The sequence below is a fragment of the Etheostoma spectabile genome, chromosome 3 (genome assembly GCF_008692095.1).
Source record: "Etheostoma spectabile isolate EspeVRDwgs_2016 chromosome 3, UIUC_Espe_1.0, whole genome shotgun sequence".
Lineage (NCBI taxonomy): Eukaryota > Metazoa > Chordata > Actinopteri > Perciformes > Percidae > Etheostoma > Etheostoma spectabile.
Genome location: NC_045735.1, coordinates 1,678,948 through 1,690,138, shown reverse-complemented (window position 1 = coordinate 1,690,138; position 11,191 = coordinate 1,678,948). Strand labels below are relative to the sequence as shown.

The following is an 11,191-nucleotide window of genomic DNA, read 5'->3' as shown; positions in this document are numbered from 1 at the left end:
ACCTTCCTCAATAGCTACAGACTCAGCAATGGCATATACCAAGGAAAGCTCATTGTGGGACTGGCTCTAGCGGCTGTAATTCTGCACCAAGGCTGAATATTGGGAAAGACACTTCCGATACAGTATTAGGGGACCACTAAGGTCTATATTAAATCATCCAAAGACCACCATGTCATGGGACCATTAAGGTGACGCTTTATTAAATTACCTCAAACATATCTTATCATATTTAATCTTCTCATTTATTGGCCGACGTCATAAAATATATACATATTGACCTGGTCAATTTATCAGTCTAGCTGTACTCCATGGGCAGTACTATGAGTACTGAGTAGTATATGAATCGTAGTAGTTGTAGTCAAGCCGTTGCCCCTCTTTCCCCCTGTCAGGATCGTTCTGGTGGAGAGCATCCCTGAAGGGCTGGAGTTTAACTCCAGCACCACTCACCCCTCCATCTTCCAAGCCTGGATCAATCTGATGGCCGAGGCTCGCAGCAGTGTCGACATCGCCTCCTTCTACTGGACGCTCACTAACAAAGACACTGGCACTCATGAGCCGACAGCCAATCAGGTCTGCTGGAGCTGGGAATAGCCAAACGGCACTAATGACTTTTACTTCTCAAAATATGCGTTTAATCTGTAGAGCTGTAACAATTCCAAATTTTGCTGTACAATTAATTATCTCAGAAATAATTGCAATTGACAACATAATTGTCTCTTTCAGTCAAATTTTTAAAATATTTATGTATTATTACATTTTTAAACAAATAATGTGTTTAAAAATGTTTTTAAAAAATGTCAATGTTTTTTTAATGAATTCCACATAGATAAATAAATAGATGGTCTGACCAATAATTACTCTATAATTTGACAATCTAAACAAAACCAATCACCAGTCCTACACCTTAAGGACCTTAGCTAGAGTTAACAATTAATTGTGGTTAAACAAAGAGAAATTGACAATTCGACAATTATTTCATAATTGTTAAAGGACATGACAGGCTTATTTTTTCCTGCTGTGTTCACAGGGTGAGACCATTCTGAAGACACTGGCTCAACTTTCCGGCAAGTTGTCCGTTCGTATCGCAGTGAACACACCACAGAAGGGCCAACCCCAAGACGACCTCCGACTGCTCAACGACTCAGGTGACACTGGCCGTCTTCTACTTCAGACCAGCGAGTCTCGGACCAATGTGTCATCTGATGTGGGGGTTGATATTGACATTTTATCAAGCCTGAGCCTGCAATTTTCTGTATTTATTTATGTTTTTTTTTTTTATTTATTTTTTTTTTAGATCTGTTATTGGCATTTTGCTTCATTTGAGAGCTGACAGTGTAGAGAGACAGGAACCACGTGGAGAGAGCGAAGTGTGACAAACAGAATCTGTAGCATGATGTTGTCCAAAGTAATGATGCTTAACAAATTATGATTATAAACTGAGTTATTTTTTTTTTACGTGGGAAGAGTGTTGCAATTAACATCGGTTTAATTAAATATTTAGCTAATATTTCAGCAATACAACAAACATTATTAATCATGATATGAATTTTAACCATATTTCTGAGCCCTTAGATCAACTTTGTTACTAGTGTTTTCATATTACTTTTACCTGCATGTTAAATCAGAAAGTAGTCTCAATATGGTTAAAATGAAGCAATGCTTAAAGTTCACATCTACACTGGGGATACGTTAATTATGGGATACATTTATTTCAGGATATCTTTTCCTAATTAAAGTGTGTGTGTGTGTGTGTGTGTGTGTGTTTTCAGGCGCTAATATCAGGACAGTTAACATGAGAGCGCTTACCTCAGGCGTCCTCCACACAAAGTTCTGGGTTGTGGACAAGAAACACATTTTCATTGGCAGTGCCAACATGGACTGGAGGTCCCTCACACAGGTACTCTGTCTGTCTGTCTGTCTGTCTGTCTGTCTCGCTCTCTGTCTCGCACTGTCTTTCAGTCAAAATCACATTTTCTTTATGTGTGAGAATGACAATTTTGATGGTTTATCCGAAAACTGTTGTCACTTTGTGGGCAGAATGAGTATTTTAATCATGGGAGGAAGTGAATAAGAAATTAATTATTGTTTAGATCTTTAACTCGGAAATAGCATTCTAGTCTGATAAAAATATCCCAGAGAAACCAATGATGCATGATTTAAGCCCAATTATTTTTATTTCCTCTTTTAAGAGGAAGTTTTTGTGTTGGCTCAAACCTTCAGTCACATGCCATGCTGACAGAATAGTTTGGATTTGCTTTAATACTTTGATGGTCTCAAACCACTTCTCAATTTTAGCGTTTCTAATGGTTTTTTTAATATTCATTTTGCTGAGTTGTCACTGCCATGACCATCCTGTTCTTATGAGTGTGCACCAACAGCCCATTAAACTGTTTGTGTGTTTGCAAACAACAAAGAGACAATTCATTTATGCAATTAAAAGTCTCAGGAATTACCAGTTAAGTGTAATGCAAAATATATTAATAAATATTGCCCTTATTTTAAGCTTATGCCTCTACACCAGTTATGTGGTTTTCGACATTTGTCATTTCTCACAGTGTGAAACTTAAATGACACTAAACATCCAAATCTTCAAGTAAAGTTGAAGTATTATTGCCTGGTCAAAGAATGGGATTAGAAATTGAAACTTTGTAGAAGACCAGGGGGCTATTGCAGAAAACCAGTAGAAGGGATTAAACTGGGATATTCAAGTTATCCTGGATGAATTTAGCCTTGACTTTGCTGCACAAAAGCAGGTTGAATTAAACCCAGCCAAGTTACCATGGGGATGAATTATTTACAGTTAACCCGCTCTAGATCAAAGGCTTTTCTCTCTGTTTGAGAACAGCCGTATTTCCCTTTTTGCATATTGTGTGCTTCACCTCCTCATAACTTCCCATTAGAAGCTGCCGCTCAGCGGGCGAAAAATATGCCGCACGCGTGGTCTATTTAAGAAAGCCGTGAATGTGCACTTATCACTTATTTTCTGTGTATTTTGCTCCTTGTATTTTTTTTTGTTCATTGTCACAGTTTTGAAATCTACAAGTTGTAAAAATCTATAATTGAGGATAAGTTAGTTTTCGTCTGTTGGTCTGTAGGTGAAGGAGCTGGGCGCGGTGGTGTACAACTGCAGCTGCTTGGCCACTGACCTGGGGAAGATCTTTGAAGCCTATTGGTTCCTGGGGGAGAGTCAGTCCATCCCATCGCCGTGGCCCACCAGCTTCTCAACCCTCTACAACAAGGACACGCCCCTCCAGCTGCCACTCAACAACACGCCGTCCAACGTCTACCTGTCGGTGAGCTACAGTACATACACCAAGGGAAGAATGGGAGGTTTTTGTTTTTATTTCAGTGTATTAATAGAAAGAAACAAGAAAGAGAGATTGTTTTTAATGCTGCTTCTTAAGACTGTAACCAGTGTTTTTTAATGCCACACTATGAAGAACATTATACAATTAATTGTGCCTCATATAAAGTGGTGGCATATCTACACGTATTAAATGGTTTTCTTCTCTGACAGTAACCACTGAGATGTCAGTATGTAAGGTCATTTCTTTTACTATCGATGTGTATGTACAAAAGACCTTCCTAACCCAGTGCTGACCGTCTATCTTCAACTAGTCTGTATCGAAGACGTTCCATTCCCGGTATTGTTCAGGAACCGGAAATTCCGCCAGGTGTCCCTGATTTTTGTCCAAATGTCCGTCAGCTTCCGCTTTCTTTGTTTTGGCATTCAAAACGCCTGTCCATTTCTGAGGACTATGGTTAACTGCTCCTCAGATCTCAGAAAGGTAAATCCAGACAGCTAGCTGTCCACTCTGGGTTTGCTGTTGCACGACTAAAACATCATTTGGACGGTGTTTCACCAAAACAAATTTCTTCCCGAGGCTATTTTGCAGAGGGACCTTCATTGAGACCGGCGCTTAGTGTCACCCATGACGATTGTGATTAGGTTAAAGAAATGCCAATACACCAGAGCACGTTTTTCTCCCATCCCGGACTGCTGCGTGGACTAGCCAGACCCTTCTCCGCATCGCTGTGGAGGAAGGTCTGGCAATGCAAGATTACTCTTCAATGTACTTCTAATGGTCCTTCTTGGTTTATCATCTGCTGAGGCACTTGTATTGTTTAAAAAGTTGCTAAAAATTTACAAATAATTAACAAGATCTCTTTTCTCTCCTCGCTGTCAGAGTTCCCCTCCGTCCTTCTGTGCAGCTGGCAGGACTTCAGACCTTCAGTCCATCCTCAGTGTGATGGAGGATGCCCAGAGCTTCATCTACATTGCTGTCATGAACTACGTGCCCACCATGGAGTTTTCACATCCTAAAAGGTACAACGTATGAAATAGAACTAAAGGGCGGATTGTTGAGAAGAGTTAAGTAGTATTAGTAGTTTGTTTTATAATCATCTTGGTGATCCATTGACTTTTCATCCTTCTCCATCATCAGCTCAATATTTTAATTTGTCCAGTGCCTTGGTTTATGACCAAAAACTGAGCATGTGCAAGTAAAAGTCATCATTTGAAATTCTGTCCCTAGATTATAATGGATTTAATCTATAAAGCATTGGTGTGTGACTTTTAAAAGGTTGCTCCAGCCTTTTTCTGAGCATTTTATTTGACAATAAATAAAGTGGAAAAGAGTTGAGACAGAATTTATTTGAATGGTTAATGCGATGCGTCATGTAGTCATACTCTGCATGTGGCGCCCTCTGCAGGTACTGGGCTGACATCGACACCCAGCTGAGGCGCGTCGCGTACGAGAAGCGGGTCAAAGTGCGTCTGCTGATCAGCTGCTGGGCCAGCACCCAACCAATCATGTTTCCTTTCCTGAAGTCTCTGGCCTCAGTTTATGACCCCAAGAGCAAACTGGACATCCAGGTGGTGAGTAGCTCTTATTCGTTTCTTGATTTTAAAAAACTAAAATAACAAAGAAAAAGACTTAGCCATGTTCACGTGTCCTCTGACACTGAGAAAGGAGGTTGTACACATTATGACGCAGATTCTTTAGTAAAAACGGTAACCCAAAGGACCTCTTGTTTCTCATATCCAGAGGCTGTTTGTGGTGCCTGCCAGCCCCAAGCAGAAGGAGATTCCCTTCGCCAGAGTCAACCACAACAAGTACATGGTGACTGACAAGATAGCCTACATCGGTAAGGCTGCGCACACACTGCATGGTTATATCAGTTATGCAAATATTAACAATCACATCTGATTGTACACCCCTGATATCTTTTCAAGAAAAAGTGTTAAAGCGATAGAATAGAGTAAGAGAATCCTTTTTTTCTGTCATCAGGTACATCTAACTGGTCAGGGGACTACTTTGTGAGCACTGCTGGCTCAGCATTGGTTGTCAACCAGACTGCATCCCAGTCCCCGGAGCCAACCGTCCAATCACAGCTGCAGGCTGTGTTTGAGAGGGACTGGAACTCCGAGTACAGCACTCCTCTCACCCAGCACTCGAACCTCAAAGACTTGTGTTAGATTCCACAGTATTACAAAAACAAAACCTATCAGTGTGGACCCTTCTCTTCAACACATATTGCAGGGCTATAGTTGCACATTTATTTTAGGATTTTAAACTTTTAAAGCATTTTGCACCAGTCGGCTGAAACTATTGTTCACACCATGAACACGGAAACTCTTGAGCTACGAAATCCGCCAGACGGCCTCTCAGCGGAGCGAGTAATGTTCCATCAAACCAGTAAAATGCCAAGTACTGCCAAGGGTTAATCAAGGATGCCTTTTTAGTTTAAGGTAATAATTACATTGCCTCTCTTTGATGTTTACTAGCAAAACTGGCCCGGGATTCAAAACTACATGTGTGGTTATAGGCCATTTCAAATCTAAACTAGCATCGGATCAGAATGTTCTGCAACATGTTGCCGGCATTGACCCGTGAACAGGCAGTTGTTGCTTTTAAAAGCCTCCCAACAAACTTTTATGATTAGCTTATATTTTCCTGCCAGCAGCAGAAGGGGGCACTGTGTGCTGCAGGAAAGTTTCCTTCCACTTTCTTTGTGTTGGAATTTCTGAGGACTATGGTTACCTGCTCCTCAGATCTCTGCAGGGTAAATCCAGACGGCTAGCTAGACTATCGGTCCAATCGGAGGTTTTTCTCGCGCAACTATTTTGCAGCGTGTGCGAAGTTTAGCACCGCCCGTGACGATTATGATCGGTTTAAAGAAATGGCCGAGCATGTTTTCCTCCCATGCCCAAATGCCATGTGGAGTGGCCAGACTCTTCTTCAGAGCGCTTTGGTGGAGGGTCTGGCAAAGTGAGACTAGTTTCTTGATGATTTTTTTTTTAACTGACTCCCAAAGTCCCCATGTTACGTGATCTATCAGTTGATCACTTTCTAGTTTAAAAAAGACAATCACAATGCAATTATGTTCTACAACATCAGCCTCAGTGGTAGTTGTTTTTATCCCAGCTAATTTTAAGGAGTGAATTAATCATTTAATTTTGCTGTAATAATTAATGTTCCAGCTTGTGTGCTGTGCCTGTGCTGTACATAAGATGTTTTTAAAGGTGTTTTTAAAATAAATAAATAAATAGATTGAAAGTTTGCTGCAGCAGTAAGGGAGGATGAACTAATTTTAATTTCCACTGTGTGGAGTGATTGAAACTACCATTTAGTTAGGGGGTGGTTGTTATGGAAACTGACCAAAGAAGCATGTTTACCAGTAGCAGCGAGCTTATAATACAAAAAAAAAGAAGCTCTGGGGGCAGTTATTGTGAACAAGTTCTTATCTCCTTCCTCTTTTATGAAGAAATTACTCTCAATAAATGTCTTCAAATCAAACCTGTTCCAGTCTGTTTAAAGTTCATCTTCATGTGTTCTCTGCTACTCATACAGTATATTCAATGATTTCACAAAGTGACTGCTCAGGGCCATGGACATTAAGACATATTAAATGACACAATGGACTTCATCCCACTCTTTTAATGATTTCCCAGGAAAAAGCCGAACTCGTTAAACTGCTAGATCAAAGTCTCAAGCACCTTCATGTAGTGGTGTGATGTAAAAGATATGGTTTTACCAAATACTCTCCTGTATGCACAAGTTGTCAGCATTCAGATCTTGGCAAAATTACAATATTTGCACACCTGAACGTTTGTTTGACAGCGCACCTGAGGGCATCAAAAACTCTCACTAATCTCACTTACTACTACTGTTCATTATACTAATGTCCTACAGCGTTTTATTCCTAGAACCTGCACTGAGGTCATTTTCCTAAAACTTAACCAAAATAATGGATCTCGTCGGGCGCATGGGTAACACACCTGGTAGAGCAGCCGCCAATATACTGTATCTACAGTGGCTTGACAAAGTTTACACACCCATACTAGGGTTGATTAAAAAGAGGAATAAAAAAATTGGAAATTGACCTTATTGCCTTGATTAAAAAAACTTAGGAAAATCCAACCTTTTAAGGACACTAATTTTCTTTGTGAATGACTAATGTAAATAAATAAAAATACAGGGGGCATAATTATACACACCCCTATGTTAAATCCCCATAGAGGCACATTTTTATTTTTAAAGGCCAGTTATTTCATGGAGCAGGAGACTATGCAATCTGATAAAGTTCCATTGGCCTTTGGAATTAAAATAGCCCCATATCATCACATACGCTTCACCATACATAAAAATAGGCATTACTAATACAATATATTCATTCACAAAGAAAATTGGTGTCCTTAAAAGGTTGGATTTTCCTCCTTTTTTTTAAATTAAGGCATTAAGATCAATTTCCAAAAGATGTTTTTTATTCTTCTTTTTAATCAACTTTAGCCTGGGTGTGTAAACTTTCTCAAGCCCCTGTAGGTTACTCCTTTCTTCCCCCTTCATATCTTCATCTGTCCTGTACAAAAAAGGCCTAAAAGGCCCAAAATGTTGTATTGAAAAAAAAAAAAAAAATGGATCTCGTCATGACAATTTCAAATTTTTTTATAGACTTTGACCTGAGGGTGCATACCAACCAAGCAGAGTAGTTTCCAGAGCTGCAGTGCGAATAATAATCTGCTCCTCGTGATTAATGTTTCTGTGCAGAAAGTGTGTTTGCTGTAGGACGGCCTTCTCTCTCTCTCTGGCGAACCTGTAAACAGGATGTGAAGAAAAGGTTTGTTGCGTTCATTTGTCATGATGTTCTCATTCAGTGAAATTGCACTGCTGAGTTTAATTTCCCCTGTAAGGGTTACAGGGTGTCACTTTGGATGACGTCAACAGGATGCAGGGGGTGAGAAGTGGATGGAGCAGGACACGGGCGTGAGATAATGGTGGTTGGGGCCCTCGGATTGGGAGTAAGTGCGAGATCTGAGGCTCGTGAGGACGGAGGTTGGTAATTGTACCTGGAGAATTTCTTGGCGGAGAAAGGGACGTAGCATAATGACCAGGATCTGGCATCGAGGACCGGTTCCAACTTGGAATCGTTATTTTATTGGAAACGTTTGGTTTTGATTCTGATCATCTGTTCCAAATTTAACAGGCCTAAGTTTTGGTTTCCGTAGAAACCATTGTACTTCCAGGCGCTTGTTGTGTTGCAACCACAGAGCCCAGTACAAGCGGCAAAGTGGCTTCATTTTTCTGTTGAAACAGCCTGGTAAAACTGTAAACCTCCTTTGAATCAAAAATACAAATGTTCCTCTTATTGATGTAATACGCATGTGACCCTTTTCAACTCCACCTGTCAAAGAATCAGAATCTAGAATCAATAATAGCCTGAATTGAAAGGAAGAATCAGATCAAAATCAAAATGATGGCCAACCCTAACGTTGAAGGACTTCTACAGTCGTTGTGCATATACCTGGATTGGATCAAAGGTGGCTCTCGTAAATCCTGGACCAGTGCGAAGAGTGGAGGCATGGATGGATGGATTACTGAACGGGCCCCTGGACCAGAGCCTCTGTTTGAAATGATGGGTTTCAACAATTCTAGTTGACAGAGCACAGTTAAATGTGCAAATATCCTGATCGCATTTTTTGCTCCTGGTGGTGATCAGAGTATTTTCCCTTCACATTCCAGCGGCACACTATACTGAGACTACAGTAACATTCTTATAAAAAACACTGGTTTCTTGTAATATTTTGTATAGTGTGTTAGTGTGTATAGTAGTATTCAGTATATCTGTGCAGATGAGCGTCAGTGTGGATCTGGAGTCAGACTGCCTCTCCTCCTTTCCAGTGTGAATTTAAGTTCAGCTATAGATATAGATATAGATAGATGAAACGGTACATCAATCTGATCAATGTATCAATTCAATCCTCAGCGATCCAATATTATGGATACAAAGTGAAAATATTGAGACATATTGTCATCTTTGAGACGCGCCTTTATTTTGAAATCCCCACCTTTTATTTATTTTTTTAAGAGGAGTTTGTCTGGAAGAGCTTAGTATTGAAATTGACTAATCATATTTTAGTTGCTTTTTGTAAATTTTGTCAGATTTTTAGATTTCAGTTAATATTATGTCATTGTCCAAACATTCTATATAATATCGTGATAAATCGTGTGATTTAAACCCCTAATAAGAACCGCTCTGAGAAGAACCTCCATCGAGATTAGGCTGCTTTACTCCTAACATGCGGCTGTTATTACCATTAGGCTACTATTATTATAACTGGGGCAGCTGGGCTGTCCTGTTGCCGCCTGCTGTGATTTTGTTTCCTAACACAATAGACCTGCTGGGCCTCTCTGTCTCCATGCGTTCCCATAATCCTCCATCTGCGCGCCCAGCAGCGCGGAGGAGGAGCGTCGGGACCGGTCAGCAGGGCGGCCATGGCGGCGCGCAGCCCCGCAAATCACTGCTGGGCTGGAAAGAAGGTTTATTCAGCTTTTTTATACTGAAGATGGCTTCGATTTAAAAACAAAATCATGTTTGATGCCACCTGAAAACGTGTTTGTAGGTCCTGCGCGGAGATGCTCAGAAAGCTTCGTCTTTCTGTGGGTGAGGCTGCAAAGTTTCCAGGCGGAGTTTCAGACCCCGACGGCTATTTCAGAGAATTAAGGTAGGCTTAAAGCACCAAGTACAGTTCGAGTCCTAAAGAGATTTACATGTTTGTTTGTTTTCTACTAATATTGGTTTTAAGCAGTCTGCGTCAATTATTTATCCAGCACGTTATCATATCTAGTTTATAGGGTATCTATTGTGGGCTAACGCACCAACAAGCCCTCCATACATGGCGCGTAACGCACAGTAGACCTCGACCGCATCCAACTCCTGCAGGTTATTATTAGATATACGACATATGGCTCGGAATGAGTGAGACCTAACGGTGCTGGGGCGCACTTGTTGCTTCAAGTCAGTCGAGTTTCACAGTTTCCACGTCGGTCAGTCTGATACAGTCTGATAGTCCTGCTGAGGTTTTAGTGTGAGGGGAACATGTCCAATACCGTTACTGTGAGTATATCAGTGGTTGTTGTTGAATCGTTGCTCGTGTTTCAAGCTGTTGTCTCTACAGTTTCAGACTGATGTCCCCCCCCCCCCCCCCCCCCCCCCCCCCCCCCCCCCCCCCCCCCGCTGATGTCCTCCGTGTCCCGCTGCTCTGCTCACACTCGGCCGGCTGTGTAAGGTAGGCCTACAGTCCATGATGTTAATCACATCCTGCAACTGTCTGCCACGGGTTAGGGGTAGAGATGTATCGGTATCGTCTGCGATACTGCTTAAAACGCTAGTAGGCTATCGGTATCGGGAAGTACTGGAGTTTATGCACCGATCCGATACCACATAATAAAGCCCTGAAGAAAATCTACATTAAAGTATGTTCTTTTTCTGTTATAACTGACTGTCAAACTAGATAATAAAAGAAGGTTCTGTGCCATTGACATTGAGAGTTTAGCCTGAGCCAGACCGACAACAAATATAGAAATCCTATCACATCCATGTAGGGATAGTAGTTTACAACTGTTAAAACACAATAAAATATATGACACTGGTATCGGATCAGTACTTTGTATCGTACTACAGTATACACAAGTTCAGGTACCGGGAATAAAAAAAACGGACCATCTCTAGTTAGGGCTACAGCAAGGGGTCTATATTTAGTATGGTGTCCCAGCTCTGTCTCTGACTGAAAGAGAGACGGAGCTGTGTCTTTGTTCTGCCGCCTTTTCTTTTGTTTGCGTATGTGACTGGTCCCTTGTCTTGTGTCTGTATGTGTGTGTATCTGTTAGTGTGTGTGTGTGTGTGTGTG

The 11,191-nt window shown here is 41.1% G+C and overlaps 1 protein-coding gene and 2 long non-coding RNA genes across 4 annotated transcripts in view; 2 read left to right on the top strand and 1 right to left on the bottom strand.

Annotated features, from left to right (window-relative positions):
- LOC116687005 (uncharacterized) overlaps positions 1-3,038 on the bottom strand; it is a 15,134-nt gene extending 12,096 nt beyond the window's left edge. Inside the window, exon 1 of the long non-coding RNA XR_004331443.1 lies at positions 3,026-3,038. This is a non-coding gene — a long non-coding RNA (uncharacterized LOC116687005). The remainder of the gene's footprint in view (positions 1-3,025) is intronic.
- pld3 (phospholipase D family member 3) overlaps positions 1-5,493 on the top strand; it is a 12,602-nt gene extending 7,109 nt beyond the window's left edge. For both annotated transcript variants that reach the window (XM_032512069.1, XM_032512068.1), the window contains exons 5-12: positions 390-570; positions 1,028-1,145; positions 1,770-1,897; positions 3,096-3,293; positions 4,188-4,327; positions 4,714-4,879; positions 5,049-5,148; positions 5,292-5,493. In XM_032512069.1, the coding sequence (XP_032367960.1) occupies positions 390-570; positions 1,028-1,145; positions 1,770-1,897; positions 3,096-3,293; positions 4,188-4,327; positions 4,714-4,879; positions 5,049-5,148; positions 5,292-5,479 (1,219 nt within the window). In that variant the 3' untranslated portion in view covers positions 5,480-5,493. The remainder of the gene's footprint in view (positions 1-389; positions 571-1,027; positions 1,146-1,769; positions 1,898-3,095; positions 3,294-4,187; positions 4,328-4,713; positions 4,880-5,048; positions 5,149-5,291) is intronic.
- LOC116687006 (uncharacterized) overlaps positions 1-6,545 on the top strand; it is a 22,221-nt gene extending 15,676 nt beyond the window's left edge. The window contains exon 3 of the long non-coding RNA XR_004331444.1: positions 6,440-6,545. This is a non-coding gene — a long non-coding RNA (uncharacterized LOC116687006). The remainder of the gene's footprint in view (positions 1-6,439) is intronic.
- Positions 6,546-11,191: the final 4,646 nt, after the last annotated feature.